The 22904-nt window shown below is 34.5% G+C and overlaps 3 protein-coding genes and 1 long non-coding RNA gene across 8 annotated transcripts; 3 read left to right on the top strand and 1 right to left on the bottom strand.

Annotated features, from left to right (window-relative positions):
- Nucleotides 1-667: 667 nt before the first annotated feature.
- On the top strand, nucleotides 668-3451 carry LOC143629267 (uncharacterized). Its single transcript, XM_077098581.1, has 2 exons — nucleotides 668-1660; nucleotides 2770-3451. Exons 1-2 carry the CDS (start codon nucleotides 756-758, stop codon nucleotides 3401-3403), a joined length of 1539 nt encoding a protein of 512 aa, XP_076954696.1. The 5' UTR covers nucleotides 668-755; the 3' UTR covers nucleotides 3404-3451.
- A 3283-nt stretch (nucleotides 3452-6734) lies between these two features.
- Nucleotides 6735-8358, top strand: LOC143629179 (uncharacterized). The gene is made up of 8 exons (XM_077098520.1): nucleotides 6735-6756; nucleotides 6822-6877; nucleotides 6982-7035; nucleotides 7150-7407; nucleotides 7530-7592; nucleotides 7743-7811; nucleotides 7910-7955; nucleotides 8090-8358. Exons 1-8 carry the CDS (start codon nucleotides 6735-6737, stop codon nucleotides 8152-8154), a joined length of 633 nt encoding a protein of 210 aa, XP_076954635.1. The 3' UTR covers nucleotides 8155-8358.
- Nucleotides 8359-13071: 4713 nt separating this feature from the next.
- On the top strand, nucleotides 13072-14282 carry LOC143629191 (large ribosomal subunit protein eL13y-like). Its single transcript, XM_077098532.1, has 4 exons — nucleotides 13072-13191; nucleotides 13267-13397; nucleotides 13820-13978; nucleotides 14070-14282. Exons 1-4 carry the CDS (start codon nucleotides 13083-13085, stop codon nucleotides 14280-14282), a joined length of 612 nt encoding a protein of 203 aa, XP_076954647.1. The 5' UTR covers nucleotides 13072-13082.
- Nucleotides 14283-16699: 2417 nt separating this feature from the next.
- Nucleotides 16700-18670, bottom strand: LOC143629192 (uncharacterized). 5 transcript variants are annotated; one of them, XR_013152902.1, is made up of 6 exons: nucleotides 18604-18670; nucleotides 18074-18549; nucleotides 17892-18000; nucleotides 17725-17801; nucleotides 17363-17642; nucleotides 16700-17198 (listed from the first exon to the last, which is right to left on the bottom strand). It is a non-coding gene; the product is annotated as an uncharacterized LOC143629192 (long non-coding RNA). The 5 variants fall into 5 exon arrangements; XR_013152901.1 differs by having other exon boundaries at nucleotides 17363-17419; nucleotides 17508-17801; XR_013152899.1 differs by having other exon boundaries at nucleotides 16700-16906; nucleotides 17012-17198; nucleotides 17363-17801.
- Nucleotides 18671-22904: the final 4234 nt, after the last annotated feature.

The raw sequence follows: 22904 nt of genomic DNA on the forward strand, positions 1-22904 counted from the left end.
GGTTGATAATATAATATAGTTTGATTGATTGAAATGACAATGCTTTATGAGACGTTTGGAAAAGTTAAATCTACTTACCAAATACCACATGCAATTTAGTAAAAAAAAATCACCAAACACCACACTATATATAAAATCTTGATTGAAGAACAGGTCCGTCTTTAGATATTTCATACGTTCTTCAAATTAAATTATAATTACACGGTAGTTAATTTTTATATTCATAAAAGCCAAGTTGACATATGTCATGATCTTGGATTAAAAATAGTTCCATCTTTAGATATTTCATAAGGAAATATTTGTGTAATTACTCTTTTTAATTTTTTGTATTGTCTCTCGGGCCTCTAGTTTTTTTGCTAGTGTGTTGTGTGTAATGAAAGTTACCGTTCAAAAAATTTGTAAAATGCAATTTCACGTGTAGATGGCACTTAAAAATAATATATGAGTACGTAGATGATTAGAAGTGATATATTAATTGCTTAAAGGCATAATTGGCTAATTGCATAAGTTAATTGGTATTTAAATTATCTCTCTCTCTGATGATAGGTTACTTTTGTGAGATGATATCAATCTTTATACACACGGAAAAAAGGAATCTACAATATAAACGTATTGTGCGTGTTATCTTCCTCTATACATGTATTAATTTGTAGCTCACCACATCATTATATCTATCTATCTCTATCCTATCTTCTATATATACACGTACAGTTCATGTTTTAAAGATCAATTAAGTACATGCAATATATGTTCTTATGAGTTCTTTTACATCCTTTGACTCCATAAACCTCTCAAGAAGAGTGAACATGATCCCTTCTTCATTTCCTGATATATGGGGTTGGATTCAAAGCCTACCACCACAATCTCAATGGCAAAAAAACACAAAATCCATATGCATTTGTTCTTCATCTCAACCTTGTCTTGAACTCTCCATTTCCAAAACCCTAATCCACCCTTCTTCAATCTCTTTCTCTATCATTGCAAATTACAACCAACCCATCTTTCTTTGGACCTCTAAACCACTCAAATCCATTAATATTAGCAACACCATTATGCATGAACAACTTGCTATTTCCAAATTGTTGACTAATATCATCAAAGATATTCTTAACTACACTCTTATCAACCTCTCTAATTCTTTCTTCAAACTCCCCGAACCAAATTCGATTCCTGACCTTAAAGACATAGTTAATTTCTTGTTTCTTGCACTTTCTTTCGTTGTATCGGTATACGAAGCTCCTCAAGATATGAGGTGTGATTGCATAAACACTCTTAGAGACCAATTCGCGTCTCCATGGGCAAGAGAAACTTCTAAGAGATTGATGAGGTTGATAGGATCAAACTCAGAAGAACAATGGATGAAATCCATGAATCTTGCAATCACAAATTGCATTATGGAGCTAAGAACGATGAATCATGTGCGAAAAGCACGATCACCGATGTATTCTTCGTCGAGTTTAGGATTAGGGTTATGGAAAATTCAATTGTATTGTCCATTGATTGCTATGGAGATTGAAAAGTGTAATGGTATTGGACAAGAAGATCAAAAGCTAGGGTTTTCCTTGAACTATCATCAACTTGAAGGGGTGATCCAGTTGAATCATCAAGTGATGGTTCGAGAGAAGTGGATTGATGTTTTGGTTAGCATCGATAATGTGAGGTATGAACGATTTTTATTAGAGAGTATAGATTAATGATTTTTATAATTGTTTGATCGATTATATTTTATTTGCATTATATATGTATCATCAACATTTAATATTTATTTAATGCAACAAGCTAAGTAGGGTAGAATAGATGAGATGACCACAAGACTTTCACAATTTCTTTGCTTGCATATTACACTAGAATTATATATTGTATGATTAACACGTACTAGGTCCCAACAAGTACTCCATCTCGTGTGGGTAAGTAATTTGTGTGGAGTGTAATCTTGCTAAGTCTCTATGATTAAGCATATTAAAAATGATAAAGATCAGACGTGTTTAATTAACGACGTGACAAATAAGTCGTTAATAAGTAAGTATAAAACGTCGGGATGAGTTGACGCGCTAACAAATATTGTCATTATTTTGAAAATCATAACGTATTAAACATATATTGAAAATCATAGCGTCTTAAACATGATTAACAATTATTCTATTAGAACATTGATCTCATTTTTTAATTAAAACAAATTAATTAAGTTATTATAACCCATTTATTGAATAGTTGAAGATTATTGACAAGCTTTAAGTGACACCATTTTTAGTATGAGGTTCTAAATTGTCACATACAATTAAGATAGTTTAAATGTTTATGAACTTAAAAGTGAAATGCATTAGTAATACAATAAAATATATACAATCAATTGTTTGACTCTCGATACAAAATGAACTGTATACATAAATAATCACTGTTTCATTAGGAAAGCAAGATGGCCTTACAAGCAACAACATTACCTAAAATCGAACATGCATATGCCCTTAGATACATGACACATGCTTATACACCCATCATCCATACACATCACACCTGGTCAAAACCATGCTAGTAACAAACTCTATATTTTATTTTTATTAAATATATAGTACATGTTATTGTGTTTTCTCTTTTTCTTTTTCATAATTGTAATCATGTATATAAATATAAAAAGTTATAAAACTACATTCAAATAACATTAGCATATAAATATTTTTTATAAAAAACGTTAGTTATTAAATAATTTAAGAGTTCTGTAATTATACTCATCTCATTACAATATTATCTAAGTATCTATCTGTCTACCAGGTGTGATGTGATAAGACTCGTAAACGAGGCTTTGATAACTGAACGAGGAGCGGGACCCGACGAAAAACACTTCCCGTCACGCATTTCCCTACAACTCACCCCCACAATCCAAACCAACGTCATAAGCGTGTCCGTAAGCAAATCATCCGAAAACCCAACTTGTGAAATCGGCTTCGAGAAGTCCATCGAAGCCGCATTCGAGCCACCAAACCCTCACATATCCGTGTCCGCGGGTGAAACCATCACCACCAATCTAAAACCATGGAAATTCGAGCAATCCGCCTATGGGAACAGCGTGGAGTTCAATTGGTTCCTTCATGATAGTGTCAATGGGTGCGAGGTGTTCTCGTCTAAGCCTTCGAAGTTCTCGTTGATAAAGCCGAAAGCGTGGTTTAGGGACCGGTATTCGAGTGCTTACCGACCGTTTACGAGACAAGGAGGTGTTATATTTGCAGGTGATCAGTATGGTGAACGGGTGTTGTGGAAGTTTGGAAGTGGGGTCATTGGTCAAACGATGGATTGGGAAGTCAAAGGGTGGATTTGGTTGACTTATTGGCCGAATAAGTATAAGACGTTTTATACGGAAACTAGAAGGCTGGAGTTTCGTGAGATTCTTAGTCTTACTATTTGTTGACTTTTAAATAAGTTTAAAATGATGATTGTTTGTATATGTATGTGTATATATATGGTACGCTTTAAATGATTTGTGGATATTAAAGTTGCTTTGCAAAATATTGAAATTTCTATATATGTAGAATATACATGTTTAGTTTTTACCATTGAATAATAGCTTTATCTTGTGTGAAGTAGTTAGTTTTGAACTTTTGATACATTGATAATATATAGAACTTTATGGGTTTAAACTTTAGATTATGAGATATATGACAACTTCGTCAAACCCTCGCCGATTGGATTATGTTTTTCTTAAACAACTAACAAACAGAGAATTGTCTAGATATTTAGTATGGATGACTCTATTGTAAAAAGGCCACCGTCAGTTGGCTTAACCCAACCGTACGAAGCCCTTAAGCATCTCCAAGTTATAAACTCAACAGTCCGAAGGCCCACTGAATATTGAATTCGGACGCCCTCAGGATCGATCTGGAGATCACAAAGATCCCGGTCATTGAGCCCCCCCCCCCCCCCCACCCCCACCCACAAAAGTGTTGTCTGTGCTGATTGAACATGAGCCTCAATTAAGAAACTCACGTTTCCTACTACTACACCACATTGAAAAGGACTATCTGGTTGGATTATAAACCATCTACATAACTTTCCTATAAAATAGCTGACTTGCACACTCTTTAAATTTATTTCTAAAGCCACACAAACAATCAGAAATTGTTAGCGAAAGGAGAAAAACTTTTACCAAACATTTTGATACAACTGGTTTAATTAAGTGCATTTAACCATTTTTGTTACATGCAATAGGTTTTATAGCTTTTTCCCTTAAGAAAAGGATGAAATTGTGTTTGTGAGACCAACGTCCCTTCAAATGATCTATGACTGATTTGTTATCAGTTAAGTGCTTTTGAATTTCGTATATCTAAAGTTACCATATAGCTAGCTATATATGGATCATTGTGATTCTTACATTAGTGTTAATTTAGTCGTTTTACATGTATACAAAAGTTCAAATTTGATGATTTCTTTGTAAACAAGTGTTTAGATTTGGTTATTCAAGGTAACTAGGCGTTTAAATTTGACGATTTCTTTGTAAATGGTCGCTTAGATCTGGACATTACAAGTAAATTACCATTTAAATTTCAAAATCTTTGGTATACGTGTGTTTATCTCTAGGAGATTTATGGTAAAATGATGTATAGCGCTGAAAATGTATACATATAACAGTATTTAGCAATGTTGTAAAAATCCTAACTAAACGCCGATTAATCGCTAGTCCACACTTTACTGAGTAGGTCTAATCGGCCAATTAATCGGTCAATGGTCAAATCTTGTCAAAATCAAGATTAATCAAACTTACTCGACTTTTCAGACGAGGTTCTGGCAAAATCGGCGGTTTCCGACGAGCTTACGACTAAAATCAGCGGTTTCCAGCCAACATGTGTTTGTGTATATATAAAACTGAAAATTACATATAAAAATATATGTGTGCATAGATATAAAACTGATAATTATACATTAAAGTCCGATCCGATTAATCTCAGCTAATCTCAGTTAATCGCTAGTCTCCATTCATCATTCGACTAGCGACAAATGATTTTTATAACACTGGTAAAGTGATAATTAGTGGACTAGTTGATAACGTGATGCACATGGCTTCACTCTTAATTGGTTTACTCTCTTTTGAATGTTAAATTAAAGTTACTATGTAATATAATAATAACTAAAATAATCGAAAATCAAGAGAACCAATGATCTTGAGTCTCACTTACTAATTCAAACATTATAAAATGACATTTTTTTTTTAATTTAGTTCATGCTCTTCCTTCCCAGATCTTGTCAGTAACAAGTCACTGTTTTCTATGGTTTTGGAGAAAAATGTTATTCAGTCAAATAAAAAAATAATAAAAAGACATTTAAGGTAACAGAGACCAAACTCAACTACTCTGGCCTATCTCTATGACACGTCATAACTCCACAACCAAAACGAAAACAATCATTTAACAGTGACGAGCTACGGCGGACATTACGAGTGTTCATCTTTCTATGGCGGAATCAGCTGCAGCTGTTTTATGCAGCACCACTTTTCACTGTAATCTTCTTTCTTTTCTATATTTCTTACTATATATGAATGATTTAGCATTTGTTTAAATCCTTTATTATGTGAAATTCGCTTTGTTTTGTTTATGGTAGATCTTTGTTTGATTTGTGTAAGTGGTTTAACTATGTGGATCTGGATATCGCTTTTAACATAAAGATAACTGGATGAATGCGCCTTTGTATTATTATTATTATAAAGGAAACCAGTTGTTTTACCGGTGGTATGACGCAAAGGGTGTAGTTTGGGGTAACATTGTGTAGGTGCGTTATCTTTCCAAGGATATGATCAAAGTGATTCCATTTTAACAGGAAATCAAACCATCAAAGTCTTTGATAAGTTTGGTTGCTAGTTTGGCTCTCCTACGATACTCGCAGGAAACATACTTTTTATTTTGTACATGGGTACAATCGCCACAAACCAGAGCAACTTACCGGGTACAAACTTGGTAACTTGGCTCGGGCTTTTTGGTGATTATGCGGGTGTATACAAAATACATGTATGGTTTTATTTTATGTGAAGAGTCTAGGAGAGCTAGACCAACGACCAAACTAACAAAGACTTCGATAGTTTGATTGCTCGTTTTAATGGAATCAGTTGATTGTCCCTCGAAACTGAATGTGCCCACCCAGTGTGACCCTAAACTCCACCTTTTCGGTTATATTGGTGGAAGAAGTGGTTTTGGTGTGTGTGTGGGGGGGGGGTCTTAATACGTATAAAATTTTTCCGGACGTAAACGCATAAATTTGCTTTTCTTTGTGAAAAAAGGACAATGATTAAAAACACAAACCAAATCCTGTGTTTTGCTACGAGGGGATGCGTAATCGTATCTTAACCTGTCCCAACCGTCAAAAGACGTGATGTCAGTCTAATATTTAATCTTGAAGATTCTGAGGCGTTTATATTAATATTGCTTAAATCAAGTTAGATTCTTTATATGTTTAGTACCAATGCATTTGCTAGTGATACTTTTAGTATGCTTAAGTTGATATCTCATGTTATAATCGCGCATTCTGGTTCTGCAGCTGCAAGACCTGCAGCAGTTCCTAATGCCAAATGGTTCAAATCAACTAAATATCATATCCCAACATTTGGTCGGGAGCTTGTTTCTTTACCAAAAAAGCAAGCCGGAATTCTCGTGTCATGTGCAAAGGCGTCTGATACTGCTGTTATTATTAACGAGCCTAATAGTGAGTCAGTAGTTCATATGCAGCAATAACTGCTCATCATTATGTGAACCATAATGGTTTTGAATTTCTTGATTTGCATGAGATCTTATTTCCATTATTCTCGTTATATCTATGATTATTCTTTCATTTCCATTTTGAAGGCTCGTTGAATAAAAGTACTTCTTCACGAGGCGCAACTTTTCCTAGCGGTTTTGAGGTGAGTTCAGACGAATCATATAGTTTTTGTCATGAACATTCTTTTTCTTTGGTTTCATGTTTATAAATTATGATGATGACTTATGCTTATTGTTATAATATCAGGAGCTTGTTGCGGGAGTCTGTGACGAGACACAAATTGCCGAGCTGAAAATAAAGGTACACTTATTACCTTTATATCCAGTTAAATGTCATGTTTATATAGTCTTTAAGTTCATGATTTCCAAATGTCATTTCATGTGACAAAAAGTTATCGTTTTTTATTTCACATAGATTGGAGATTTTGAAATGCATCTTAGGCGGAACATTCAATCAACCGAATTAGCCGCCCCGATGCTTATTGCTTCACCTACAGAAGCACCACCAATTCCAAGTAAACCAATGACCGACTCCATTCCCGCTGACTTACCAACCGCTTCTGAGAAAGCAATAGCAAATCCATTTACAAACGCAATCGTTAAGAAGTCAAACAAATTAGCAGCACTGGAAGCTTCTGGAGCTACCGGATATGTTTTCGTATCATGTCCAACGGTATACACTCGAGTTATAAATGCTCCTTTATTATTTAAAACCTATGGTAGTTAATCTTAGATGCGGTAAATTATTTCCAATTTTTAATTTACGAGTATTTTACATTTCATATGATGTGCCAGGTTGGATCGTTCCGTAAAGGAAGGACACTCAAAGGCAAGAAGCAGCCACCTGTTTGTAAAGAGGTAATAATATTATTCCCCTTTTGTCTCTTTTTATCAATAACATATAGAATGTAACATCTAAAGTTTTTGCTTATATAAATTACTTTATATATTTAGTACATAAAAATGATTTATGTGAATGTTTATTATTAAAAAAAAAATTATATGCAGGGTAGTGTGATCAAAGAAGGACAAACAATATGCTACTTAGACCAGTTTGGCACCGAGCTTCCTGTAAAGGTGAGATGAGGTCCTCTAATTTTCTGCTCTTAAAAGGGACATTTTTTATTAGAATCCGATCACTGTGTAATTGTGTCGTTTGAAATATTATTATACAGGCGGATGTAGACGGGGAAGTCATAAAGATCCTTGTTGAAGATGGAGGTATGATTATAGAAAAACATTGATTTTGGTCATTATTTGAGTTTTATAACGAACAAATAAGCGGTTTAAAAAGGAAAAGTTCCTAAAAGTATGCTTGTTTTACAAATGTAATGACTGTTGATGTGATTCTGCAGAAGCGGTTGGTTATGGAGATCCCCTTATTGCGGTTTTGCCCTCGTTTCATGATATTGCCCTTTGAGTTAATGCATTCGAGCTTCAGTGTTTTAATAGTGTGGCGAGATTTAGTGATATGTATAAAAGTATGATAAATAAAGTTTGTGGAAAACAATATGTCAAGATGTTGACTTGTAATTAGCTATTTGTTGTAGATTGACCGGACCTCATGTTACTAGATTTACATATTCCATATACCCCATTATCGAATCGAATCTTCTTTTAGTTACATACTTAGTTGCATTTTCATTTATATCTACTTGATGATGATTCTCATTACAATTTGTAATTTATAAACATTGTGAAATCACTCTCCCTTTCTACCTTTCCACTAGATTATACTTCCCATAATTTAAACTAAATTGTGTTCATAGTTTCATACATTCTATATACCGAAGCAGCAAGAACGAGTTAAGAATTTAGAGAGTTCAATATTATTACATCATTACATGTCTTGATGTGATTACAAGTAGCACCTCCTTCCACTTAATTGTCATTAACAACATAACTGATTAGTTAACCAATCTTTAAAACTATACCCCTCTACTCAAGACAGTTGACTCTTACTGTCCTCAATCTATATAACCCGGACCCGAAACTAGTATAGCCAGTGACTTGAGAAAGTGAGAATAGTAAGCGAGTTAACTGACAAAAACCGAACCAACTTGCGTTTCTTGTTGAGTTGCCATGTGCCTGCGTTAGTAAAATAAACTTTACTAGTGGTTTTGAAGTTACAGTTGTTTAAGAAAACACACATCAGCATCGTTAATTGTACCTAACAATATTATATTAGTGATATTATGTGTATAGCTGTTCGGTGGCAACATTCAACTGATACAACATTTTCTTCAGGACTAGACCTAGCTAACAAGTTTGTATAAACTTAAAGATTCAATATATTGTTGTGTTAATAAAATTACAAGCTGTCACCAAACAGTCTCCACGGATCTCAGTCGTTGATTCTACATCCTAGCTGATGCAAGATACCACAATACTTCAACCCATAAAAATCAGATGGTCCAACTTTGACTTATTCTTTTATTCAATCACACACAATAAGTATTAAGTAGCAGCGATCTGATCTGATCTGACCCAACCTGACCTGATCTTGTACTATATAGCAAGTACCAAACCCGGAACATATTTCCCGACTTGATTCGAGAGACTGCTCTCCCAAAGAGATGGCCAATGGAGCGAAGTAATGGAAACGGATTTGGACGAGTTGCTACCAAAACGAGTCACAGTGAGCGAAGTGTTGAAGTATTTTCGTACCTGAGATGTAAGGGCTAATTTATTATTTAAACAAAACCACGGCTAGCAAGAAACTAATCATAATACTATAAAGAAAAAAACACTTGACACCCAAAAACAAATGTAACAACCACGAACCTAAGTGTAAATTATCAATATAGACATGTTTGACAACATTTTCTCAAAAATAAACATAGAACTCTAGCCTACAAATTTATAACAATCTCTAATTTAGTCCAACAAAAATTTAGGCATAATCAACTAATCTTAGTCTACCACTTTTTGGGCACCATCATTTATAATAAGTCATGGGACCCACTTTTTAACCAACCATTATTTGACACGTGTCCCAAAATAAGATAAACTTATCCTACAAATCTTGTTTTTAGCCGTTTTTAAAAGCATACTTTAAGACGGCTAAAAGACTATATTTATAAGCTATATAATCTATTCAGGCACATGTTGAGTAATAGTTGCTAAATTTGAATTTATTTTTGTAATTTACCATGAACCTAAAAGTATTTAACCCCGCCAAAAAAAAAAGAAAGTAAAACCGACTAACCCCATATAAATATATACATGGGTAACTCCATAGCTGTCGCAGAAGAATCTGGGAGCTCAATGAAGACATAGAAGATGGCCTTGTTCAAGAAATAAACTTCAATCCAGGTTACCCTAAACAAACCATCAAAGTCAATTGTAAGATTCTTCTTAGACCATGAGTAAGCTAATAACTTCAAGAATGATAAACGATAATTAACGCACAACTTAGAAATAACCGACGTATATTATAATCAGAAAATATAACTCAAAAAACTGATTACAATAACTTTGGTAGTGATGGTGGTGATTGTTGTGTTTGTTGTTGTGTTGTTGTGTTGTATCTAACACTAACTTTGTACATCTATTTATACTAGTAACCCAACTTGGTCACCAAGCATAATATGTGGTCACCACTCAACTTGGCCACCAAGGTGAACTTGGGCAACAAGGTCAACTTGGCCAACAAGGTGAACTTGGCCACAAAGCATATGGAATGTTTCATAATACCCCTTAGACTTTAACCGACTTGTTAAAACCTCTTAGGCCCGGTTCACCGACTTGTGACCCGGAATAAAAATTAATCCAACATTCACCCCCCTAATTTCTGATTCAGATTAGTAAGGTCTTCAACTCCAAGTAACTCGCGCATCTCCGTGAACTTGATTCTTGTGAGTGCTTTAGTGAGGATATCAGCCCGTTGCTCTTTTCCGCTAATGTGCTCAACCTCGACCTCGCCGTCGTTGTAGCAATCTCGAATAAAATGAAAGCGAGACTTTATATGCTTTGTTCGGTTGTGAAAAACCGGATTTTTCACAAGGGCTATTGCGGACGTGTTATCAACTTTTAACATAACTTTCTGCAATGCTTCTCCAGTCAACTCGCTCAACAACTCTCGAAGCCATACAGCTTGACATGTAGCTGCTGATGCCGCCATGTACTTGGCTTCACACGATGAGAGTGCAACTGTCGGTTGCTTTTGTGAGCACCATGTAATTAGAGATTGCCTGTAATAAAACACGTGCCCCGTGGTACTTCTACCATCATCCTCATCTATGTTGTGACTACTATCACTATACCCGACAAGTCGTTTGGACCCATTCTTCCCGTACTTGATCCCATAACTCGTCGTGTTCTTCAAGTATCTCAATAGGTGTCGTATTGCCATACCATGAGATTCTCGTGGGCTTTGCGTATATCGACTAACAATACCCACAGAGTACGCCATATCCGGACGAGTGTGTAATAAATACCGTAATCAACCCACTACCTTTCGATACTCGGTTGCATCGAGTTCGACTTCATTCTCGGCTTTTGAGTATTTCACATCATGATCCATCGGGACTTAAGACGGATTACAGTTTTGCATACCGGTCTCCTTTAGAATCCTTTTGGCGTATCCATCTTGTGTAATTACTATCCCATCCTCTCGTTGGAATACTTCGATTCCGAGATAGTAGGTCAACTTCCCGAGATCCGACATCTCAAACTTGGTCGCCATACCCTTTTAGAAATCGGAAATTATACTCAAGCTTGTACATGTCACAAATATATCATCCACATACACGGCTACGATCAAAAAATGTTTCCCATCCGTCTTTCGGTAAACCGATTGTTCCTTGGAACATTTTTGAAACTTCATGTCTCGTAGGATGTTATCGAGCTTTGTGTTCCAAGCTCGGGGAGCTTGCCTTAACCCGTACAAGGCCTTTGACAACTTGTAAACTTTTGCCTCCTCGCCTTTTTTTCTCGTATCCTTCGGGTTGAGAAACGAACATAACTTCTTTCAATTCACCATGTAGAAATGCCGTCTTTACATCAAGATGGTGGATTTCCCACCCGTTAGATGCAGCCAATGCGATTAGTAGCCGAACGGTCTCGATTCGGGCTACCGGAGCGAAAACATCATCAAAGTCAATCCCGGGTTATTGCACATAACCCTTTGCAACCAACCGAGCTTTGTACTTGTTTATCGTTCCATCCACATTTCGTTTGATTTTGAACACCCACTTCAACCCGATACATTTTGCACCATTTGGAAGTTCGACTAACCTCCATGTTTCATTCTTGTTTATCGAATCGATCTCGGTATTCATAGCACGAACTCATTCTTGGTTCGACTCAGCCTCAAAATAGCTACTCGGTTCACCACTTGCTGTGAGAAGCAATTGCTCATAGTCAGAGTCAATATGTAACACATAATCTTCTTGTAATCTTCTTGGTAAAACCGAGACTCGGGTTGAACGTCTTAGACCCGTTTGGGCCTCATTTTCACCTGATGTGTGAAAAACGTATATATTATTAAAAACCAAGTTTGACCCTTTTTTATTAAAAACAATCATTGTTACTCCGAGATACTATTTTCATTTTAGAGGTGGTGTCGCCCTTTTAAATTTGTTATTATTATTTTCAACCAACACAACATGCGACAAAGTTATGTTTGCTTCATCTCATACTTTCTATTGGGCTTGAAAATTCAATACATGGATAATATTATAAAAATAATAATAATAATAATAATAATAATAATAATAACATGTTAGTCCTGGGCTTGGTGAGTAATAAAAAGCCCACTAAAGTAGGTTTTCCTTTATTTTAAATTTTAATATTTGATCTTTAACCTCTTAACAATAAGGCAATAAGCCATCCGAATACCTCCGTCAGGTATCCGACGCTTAATATTATTAAACCATTTTAAGTGAATATATTGTGTTCCGTTGATCATTATCTGTCAACTCTAGCTCTAGCTTTTGCATTCGCTTTTTGAAAGACTGAATAATAAATCTTATGTTTGTGCTGAATATCGTTAACTTTGAAGATTTATAGTAAATTCAGTTCAGTAGTCATATTAAGGTTTTTAATGGCTGATTTGAGATGTTATAACTTATATATATTTTTGTATGTATAGATTGCTTGAATGTATACTTATCTTATTATAATAATAAATAGACATGCATAAGCAATTTGAAATTACGAAACACTGTTTTGCCTTTGTGAAATTGTTTACCTATAATCGTTTATTATTACTATTGATTGTTGATTTTATTCTTAAACATTTTAGTTTAAAACAAATTGTTGAACAAGACTTAGAACCTTTTTTTTTTAGCTCATTTGTTTTAGAATTTATATTACTAGTTATAACTTGTATTTTGCAGAGTAAGTATGGTTAAGCACAACAACGTTATCCCCAACGGCCACTTCAAAAAGCACTGGCAAAGCTATGTCAAAACATGGTTTAACGAGCCCGCTCGCAAAACAAGGAGAAGCAACGGTTAGCAATTTTATTGTATTATTATCTAAAATGTTTTTGTTTCTTCACACTTGATGTTATATATGTAAATTACAGCCAGACAAGCGAAGGCTGTTAAGGTTTTCCCGAGGCCTGCTGGCAAGCTCCGTTCTCAGGTTCATGGTCAAACTTTGAAATACAACATGAAGCTTCGCGAGGGCCGTGGATTCTCTCTCGAGGAATTGAAGGTTTGTTTATTCATTGTCTTTTTATCAAAAACACCCCTGATTATTGCTAGAGGTGCGCGCGGTGTGGTTCGGTATGTTTGTTAGATTGGGCCTGTTGTTTATTTATTAAGTAATTAATAGAATATTGTACATTTTGGCTTAGATAATTAGGATTTAATAAAAGATACGTTTAAAATGATTTGACAAGTTTATAAAACTTAAAAGGATTCAATGAAAAACATTAACCGCTTAATGTTAAAAAATATCCAAGTTTTTAAAACTTAAAAGGATTCAATGAAAAAGTAAATCAACGGATTTTCATTTTCACAAAACTTATTACCGAGCCAAAACTGAACTGTTAGTTTCTAATAATTGGTTTGGTCTTTTTGTTACCTGAATGATTAACCATAATTAATTGTTTAAACTTGTGTTTTGTTAAATAGGCTGCAGGTATCCCAAAGAAACTTGCTCCTACCATTGGCATTGTTGTCGACCACCGTCGCAGGAACCTCTCACTGGAGGGTCTTCAAGCTAATGTCCAGAGGCTAAAAACATACAAGGCCAAATTGCTTGTTTTCCCAAGAAGAGCCAGCAAGATTAAGGTGGGCCGACATTTTTAAGTTTTCATGTTTTCTTGAAAGTTTTTGAGTTTGCAAGGTGAACATTTGGGGCCCACAATTTGCTTTGATACAGGCTGGTGACTCAACGACCGAAGAGCTTGCGAACGCCACTCAGGTTCAAGGATCAGTGTTGGCGATTGCTGGGGAGAAGGCAGCGGCTGAGTTGGTGAAGGTGACAGAGGAGATGATAGCGTTTAACGCATACTCTAAGTTGCATCTCGAGAGGACAAACGAGAAGCATTTGGGTGCAAGACTCAAGAGGGCAGCTGAGGCCGAGAAGAAGTAAGTAAGAGGTTAATTACCTGCTTTTGGTCATGTGTCTGGATTCGTTATGTTTTTTTACCTTTGGTATCTTTGGTTATACTGGTCACATAATTAAGAATTTTGTTTTCGATTTTACTTCTGCATGGTGTTTATCTCATATTATGTTGGTTTTGTATGATTCTAAGTGGTAATTGTGATTGAAGCAGTGCCCAATGATATCTTTGATGTAGGTCTCATTACATATGTTTAGATGGGTTTTCGTGGTCTAAACTTGTTTTTGACGTCAAACATAGGCTTTATGATAATTAAGTCAATCAAAAATGAAAGAAAACATAATTTATGATATTGTTGTCAAAAGTTTTAGTAGTAAAGATAAATACTAACAAACTCCTAACCAATAGGTGTTCATAGAAGAAAATGAAATAACATCTCAATACGATAAATAGTAATATGTTTTTTTTTAATAATTAAACTCTAATATAGTAACTTTATAATATCTGATAACTCTAATCTAACCTATTATCTATCTTACATTTATAATTCATGGCAACCACGACCTTCCTTTTCACCTTTTTATTTAATTTTTATTCCATTTTCTATAGTTAAAATTGTCCTCTTAATTTATTCTAGTTTGGTTTTAACACGCCCTTTAAAAAACAAAATAAATGGTTTGTCCTCCCAATTTAACTATTAGTTGACCCGTCCGGTGGACGGGAATACCATCGCCGTAATATGACGATGACATTATTGGTACCAAATGCGACGTATTCGTTACGTTCTAATACCTTTAAAGAGGTACGGATTCATAGGAATAACAAATAGAGCTGTATTACTTCATATCTATATATTTATGTGTTGCAACAAAAGAGCAACACAATGTATGATACACCAACTTATTGACATTTATCAACTTGTGTTTGGGAGTAAAGCGCATTATAGTACTTACATTTTTTTAAGATTTTAAAATATGGCACAAGCCCTAGCGTTGTTGTGTATGTATTAAAACTTAATAAAAGTAATAATTAATGTTCGTATTGCTTGTCGGCCTTGTTTAGGTATTAATGGTATTTTATAAAACAAATGATACATCACTCATAAACAGTTGCATTAGTACTTTATCCGTCCGGCGGACATAAACATCATCTAAACCATCCTTCACATTTCCCATTTATCGGGTTTTTTTTAAACCTCACCCGAGTTGTCTCAAAACACTCATTTAAGCCCCCAGTGCCTGCAATTACAAAAGTAAACAAAGTTTGGAATTTACAAATTCATACTCGGGTTGCTCTTGACCCATTTCTTCCCAATCCACCAATATACATGAGGAATACTCTTATTAGTTGCATGCATATTTAAATATAAAATATCATTTTTTAACAAACCATTAGTTATTTATATAAACTGATTCCAGATTTCCTACATCTTAAATCCATAAAAAAAGTAACTCAGCTAAACCCTTACATGACTACTTTACTTGTGATTTCTTCATTTAAAAAAAACAAAAAAACAAAAAAAAACTTTATTACTATAACATAAGTGAATCCAAACATTTTATCTTAATTCACCACTTACCTTTGTTGTGTCATAAGAAGCTAATTTGAATGGGTGGGCAACTTCATTTAGCCTAACCGCTGAGAACCATTTTAGTGCCATCACTCGATGCCTCGATGCTTTCTTCAAAGAATAAAAATCAATGCTTTCTTTCAAGCTTTTCCTATGATTTACTTTTCTTGAAGCTTGCCTCCGTATCTACAATTGAAAGTAATGATATGTAAGCATTTAAAACTGATAAACTTACTTTGTAATACGAATTTTAATAAGAAAAACCGATCAACACATGCATCTCTAGTGTTAACACGGACACAACTCATTTAGATAAACGTGCTCGAGATTTTGACGTGAAACAAACCCGAACCCATTCAGACTCTGCATTATGTCAGGCCAGGCATTTAGCTCACTTCCAACCATAGGATAAGAAAAAAACATTTGAAACATAAGTTGACTTAAAAAAGTCAAAACATAAACAAAATTCCTAAATGTCCCTTGCAAGAACTTGTTGCAAACATTCGAATATCAATTATCAAAACTGCATCTGTGTCAATTTGGTAACTTGCAATCTAAAATGCCCTATTGGTTTTAAAATCTACAACCTGTTAGATATAACATGCTAATCCAAAACTACCCGTATATAACAAATGCACATTCATTTACACTAAACCACCGAGTTTATCAAAATATGATCACATTAAAACTGGTAGAATAATGTAGAACATCAAGATTTCAGAAATAAAAGTTTCATTTATATATATGGTAACTGTAATCAAACATAATGTAACTAATCACAGTTTCGCGCATCATCTTTATTTTTAAGAACATAGAACCCAAACACAAACTCGTTTCAAATATGCAAAACAAAGTAACAATTCAATAAAGTGTAAATGTTACATACCGGAACCCGAATCCACCAACCTGCCCAGTCCTGACCCATGGCCCAACATGTAACCCGTAACCCGCCTGAATCAGTTCCCACTCGTAGCCCGGCCCACCAAGTTCTTACTAATATTAAAGGAAAAATCCATTGACCCAACTCGTTTCAACATATTCAAAAGATGCTCTTTTGACCAGTTACCCAGCCCACCTAACCAACTCATTTAAGCCAAAAAAAAACATATTCAAAAAAGAACATCTAACAAAATAATAATGATAATATAAGTTCCGCTTCAGGGTGTTCAGTTTATTCAAAAAACTCACCATCTCTGCTCTAACAAAACCTTCTCAAAGCCCGAAGAGATGACGCCTGCAGCTTGAGGTGCAGTCATTCCTGGCACATCAAATACAGTACCGGAACCGTGCCGAACCGGTACCGAAAGTGTTCAGTATGGTACTTGAAGGTAACTCAACCCAAAGTACCGATAACGAAAGTACCATTTGCTCATCCCTACATTAAATGACCAAATAAAAAAAGACAACCCAAAATACCGATACCGAAAGTACCATTTGCTCATCCCTACATCAAATGACCAAATAAAAAAAATAAAAAAAAGACAACTCGTAAGAGAATATCACAGACATTTTTTACTCATCAAATGAGATTTTTTTTACTCATGAGTGATACGAGTTGTATGTTTCTTGTCCTTTGTAACCATGATTCACCTGAAGCTTCAGTAATATAAAAAGAATTGGTTTATGAAGCCAAATAACTTATAGTAATAAGCTCTTGTATAAGCTATAATAATATGAGCCCAACCAATTCCTCGAATGTTGTTTTGTCGGACTGTACAACTCTGCCCATTTGAGCTTTTCTTCCAAATCACACAAGATTGGTTTAGACTCATTGCTTCCACCATACTTTAAGGAAATGGAATTGATATGAGACAAATCACTATATACGCCAATCAATTAATCATTATAAAACTGAAAATCACTAAGTTTATATAATTTCAGAACTACATAAGCTGAAGTACCTGAATGCACTGGTAACTCTTCTAGGGCCAATTTAAGCTCGGCTACAGTAGCACTCATAGGAACCTCAACTCTGAAACTGTCAAGCGTAACTAAATAAGAGCTTAAACAACCAAGGTTGAAAGCGAAAACAAACTATACATGAACTAACAACATAGTCAAAACTTACTGAAGAAAGAACAAAATTGAAACGAAACATCTGACACATCATTATTGCATATTTAGAAGTCATATTGATATTTTTAGCTTTGCTTGAAGTAGTTCAACCTGCTCATCCTCTGTAAACATATACAAAAGTTATTACGTTTTCCACAAAATAGATTATGAAAATAAATGAGATACGCAGTATACTTCAAGAAGAATATTATCCGGTGATTCTTGTGACTCAACTGGACAGAAACGCCTAAAAGACTCGCGCTTCGTCAGACCGGTTTAGTTGTTTCATGACAACCACCATTCTTTTAATACGCTATAGACCTTTCCACCCGCGTTTGTTGCAGGCCAAAACAGTGATACAGCTTTGGTAGGATTAATATCCACCAACTGCAAGGAATGGTTAAAAAATTTAAAAATTACCAGAGGTATTCTTAAGGCATATCATCAAACAGATTGTAAGCACTAATAATACTGTAAGTTAATTCCTAATTTTAAACATCAATATTCTTCAAATATTAAGATACAGATCACGGTTTCAAAATTCTACCCAAGTCAACAACCAATTAACGTCAATTCCATTCAGTAATAAAACAACCCTAAAACGATAACAGTAATAATAATAACTTGCACATGTTTAGCTCTGATAGGCGTGAAAAGGATTAAGGAGCCTACTAAACCAAAGTATACAGAAAAAAGAGTATAATTTACTTGGAGTGTAATAAGACATGGAAAATAGAAAACACCGTGGGACGAGATCTTTGTGGACTGATTTTCCATGGAACTGAAACAAAAATAATAATAATAATCTGATATCAAAATTCAATGGTATAAAAATATATACACAGTGAACAAAAATAATCTGATTTTCCATTACATTAAATAAAAAAACACAAAAATTGAACTTTGAATTTAATCCCATCGCTAGAGGGAAGCAGAAGATGAATAGATTTACCTGTGAAAACAATTCTGATTGAAACTGAAACCGCTAGAGGGAGATACAGAGTAAAGACAATCAAGTGATTTAACACGGTCAGGATGACAATCAACGGCCAATATGACATTTCACTATTCTCTTGCCATACAATATATGATTTAGTTTTGTCTATTCCTCCATAACCAGCGATAGCCGCCGTCACTCCCGATACATCGTCATATCCATCCATGATGATGGGCATGGGAAGGCGACCGGGTGATGAACATCCGGTGACAGATAATTGTAAAAATCAGGTGGCCCTCCGACCGAAGATATGTTTAGCAATACCAGGGGAGGGACCGTTGATCCGGTGGCCCTCCGGGCGACGACAGGTTTACTAACATGGGCATATAACTTTACCGTCTTCGTTTCTTACTTTTGATCGCATTAAAGCCTGGTTGGTATATACTAAACATGCAAAGCGAAGTTTGTTAATAATTTGTGGTTTTTTATCCGTGTCCGATGATGGTAGTAGCGGCCGATAATATATGCTTACCGGAGAATAGGGCTCTAAACGAGTCGAGCCAGAGTGTGCTCGAGCTCGAACTTAATCGAGCTGGCTCGTTTCCTTTATCGAGTTGAAAAGTCGAGCTCGAGCTCGGCTTGTTTAAAACTCGAGCCGAGCTCGAGCTCGTCGAGCCGGGCTCCTTTAATTTTTTAAAATTTTTTTATTTTATATTTTACAAATTTTGATATATAAAATAAAAATATATAATTTTAACATACATATTATATAAAATTTATAGACTAGAGAATTTATAAATTTATATGTTTTATTTTCGTTATTCTTTTATAAGGTTTAAGGTATCGAGTGACATAATATATGTATAATTTTTATTTATTTATTTCTTTGTATGATATTATTATATATAAATAATAAAATTTAGGGTTTAATCTAAACGAGCCGAGCTAACGAGTCGAGCCAAGACCGAGCCACGATCCAAGCTGACACTGGCTCGAGCTCGGCTCGTTTAGAAATCGAGCCAAGTCGAGTCGAGCTCATTTAGAATCGAGCTTCTTCAAGCCGAGCTTTTTTCGAGCTATTTTTGAGCGAGTTTCGAGCGAGCCGTGAGTCACGGGCTTTTTGAACAGCCCTACCGGAGAAACACATAAAGAATGTTCAACTGACTTTAATATAATTTTATTATAAGTGAGTGATAAAAGATAATTTTATTGAAACTTAAGGCACATTCGTTTCATGGAATGAAATGGAATAAGAATTGGAAATTGCATAGGATTTGAAATTTGAATGAATTTGATTTGGAATCTGAACATTCCAATAGGAATTGGAATTAGAGAGAATTGAAATCCAATTACATTCTTTAATGTGTTTGTTTGACAAATGAATAAAAATCGTTTTTTTAATAAGGATAACGGTGAAAACATTTTAGTTATTTTAGGTTTTTTGTTTTTCATTTATTTTGCATTATGAGTTTTTTAATATGTTTTTTGAATTTTTATTATGGGTTTATATTAAGATCAAAAACCCCTTAAAAATATTCAAAAGTAATAATAAAAAAATCATAACTCAAAATATAAATAAAAAACAAAACAATTTAAAAAACTAAAATGTTTTACTCATTAACCTTGTTAAAAAAAAACTCGAGAAAAGATTTCAATGAATTACCTTGAATTTCTTCATATTTTGGAAGGATTTGGAATTCCTTAATTTAAAGAAATTTGAAGGAATTGAATTCCAATTTCAATTCTTTGAACCGAACACACCAAAATGAAATTAAGATTCCAATTCTAACGAAGCGAAGACGCTTGGGATGGGATTTTAATTCTAACACTCAACAAAACTTACAAAATATGTTAATTGGTTGGAAAAAGATAAGTGTAATTTTACGCTAAAGTGAATACCTTATGGTTTTAATATACGCATGCTATTTATTAAACTAACCAAATTTCACTCACTACACTATTATCTATATTTATATCTATACTATATATAAAGCATGAGTGATTAACCTTTTAAATTTTAAAATGTACTAAACTCAATGCTTTATGTACAACACACAATATATTAAAAATATAAAAATTAAAGGTAATTAAGTTTTTTCATTCTTTTAAAATATACTTATAACTTTGGTCCCTCAACTTCATTACTTTTTTTGTAAATTTATATAATAGTTACACATATGCCCCTAATTCAAAACCAACTACCCCTCGACTTTTTAACGGCCATAACTTTTCACACGTTAATATTTTTCTTAAATTAACTACATCATAAAAATGAGTATTTTATTCTCTTTAATTTGAGGATATGGTATTGCTATAGTTTTTAGTTTTAAAAAGTTAACATGTTACGCGATTACCGTGTAAAACTGGTAACAGGTCGAGTCGGGTGAGCTTGGGTCATTTGTAAAAGTGGATTAGGGTCGGAACAAGTCAATACAACAAAAATGGTTAATTTGGTTCGGGTTCGAGTAGATAGGGGACATGTCAGACCAATGTCGAGTCGGAACGAGTTTAGAGCCAAAACGGGTTGATTTACAAAAGTGATTTATTTATAATTACTGTATATTTTGGGTTTGCTTCTTGATTTTAGTCATCGGTTACGCAGATGTCGTTGTTTACATGTACCGGGGCCGATAAACGAGTGTTCAGCACCACGTAACGCACATAACCAAATCTTGGTAAGCGCTCAACATAGCGCCCTACACCGGTAATCGTTATGAATTACACGCGTGGTGTTGGTTAAGCATGTTTTAATGTCAGAAACGTGCATTCCGGGCCGGTTACGCGTGTTCAATCTTCGATCACACGCAACTAGCTTTGCACGTGCTACGTGTCAAATTTTGGGCTACGTGCACACTGTCATCAGATGACGTATATAGTGACACATACTATACGTTCAATGTCGAGTTACGTGCACGTCCCGCTGCATTGCACGGGCACTCAGCAATTTATTATTATAAATACAACCGAAATGTCTTATTCCTTAAGTTGCTTTCTTTCTTCATTTTATACATGAAAAGCCACAACGCTTTTTAAACATAAAAGTTTGCTTAATCATCGTGTCATTTGTTTTTTATCCAATAATTAATTGTCTTTTAACCAATGTTTTCATAACCGAATCGGGCGACAAAACGGTAGGACAACCGGTCGGAACAGCCAACTATTTCCATCCAAAAATGGCAGTAGGGCTGAAAAAAAATTTAAAAAGAAAAATATTTTTTTCATAGAAAGCCGGTTTAACCGGTCCGGTTTTTCGATTGGACCGTCGGTTCTCTGAAAGCGAGTGAATTGCACAGAACCGGACCGGTCAGTGAACCAAATCCCGGTCGGACCGGTCCGGTTCCAACATGGCTTTGAACTATGAAAGCAATAACTGGTACCCTTTCAAACCTATAAATACACCTTATATCCATCCATTACCATGACGAACGGAGGCAATCACAACAAGATGATCATGTCATCATCTTTTGCATCATATACATAATGAATTTATGTATAAATAATAATAATAATCTTGTTAATTGTTAGCTAATAGAATATTATTCATTTAATCAAAAATATTTGAGTTAAATTATTTAAAATAAAAGTCTAGAAATCAGGTTCAGTTGTTATTACATGCAAAACCAAAACCAAAACCAAAACCGAAGCGTTAATTCGGTTTTTACAAAAACATAAAACCAAAGGGAAGTAAATTTGGTTTAGTGACAAGTTTAAAAGATTTGAAAATTTTAGTTATACAGAGTTTACCAACCTCTTCTGAAAAAGTAATAGCAAATCCATTTACAAACGCAAGCGTTAAGAAGCCAAACAAATTAGCATATAGAATGCAACATCTAAAGTTTTGCTTATAGAAATTACTTTATATATCTAGTGTAATTGTGAACGTTTTTTTTTTCTAAAAAAATTATAAACAGGGTAGTGTTATTAAAGGACAAACAATATGCTACTTGAACCAGTTTGGTACCGAGCTTCCTGTAAAGGTGAGATGAGGTCCTCTAATTTTCTGCTCTTAAAAGGGACATTTTTTATTAGAATCCGATCACTGTGTAATTGTGTCGTTTGAAATATTATTATACAGGCGGATGTAGACGG

Source organism: Bidens hawaiensis, unplaced genomic scaffold, assembly GCF_021521415.1.
Source record: "Bidens hawaiensis isolate Kalapana, Puna unplaced genomic scaffold, B.hawaiensis_p1.1 tig00005179_1, whole genome shotgun sequence".
Taxonomy (NCBI): domain Eukaryota; kingdom Viridiplantae; phylum Streptophyta; class Magnoliopsida; order Asterales; family Asteraceae; genus Bidens; species Bidens hawaiensis.

Coding starts and splice junctions, on each gene's coding strand:
- LOC143629267 (XM_077098581.1), top strand. CDS start 756: ATGAGTTCTTTTACATCCTTTGACTCCATAAACCTCTCAAGAAGAGTG. Junction 1,661..2,769: donor GTTAGCATCGATAATGTGAG/GTATGAACGATT, acceptor TCTGTCTACCAG/GTGTGATGTGATAAGACTCG.
- LOC143629179 (XM_077098520.1), top strand. CDS start 6,735: ATGGTTTTGAATTTCTTGATTT. Junction 7,593..7,742: donor AGCCACCTGTTTGTAAAGAG/GTAATAATATTA, acceptor AATTATATGCAG/GGTAGTGTGATCAAAGAAGG. Junction 7,812..7,909: donor GCACCGAGCTTCCTGTAAAG/GTGAGATGAGGT, acceptor ATTATTATACAG/GCGGATGTAGACGGGGAAGT.
- LOC143629191 (XM_077098532.1), top strand. CDS start 13,083: ATGGTTAAGCACAACAACGTTATCCCCAACGGCCACTTCAAAAAGCAC. Junction 13,192..13,266: donor CAAAACAAGGAGAAGCAACG/GTTAGCAATTTT, acceptor TGTAAATTACAG/CCAGACAAGCGAAGGCTGTT. Junction 13,398..13,819: donor TCTCTCTCGAGGAATTGAAG/GTTTGTTTATTC, acceptor TTTGTTAAATAG/GCTGCAGGTATCCCAAAGAA.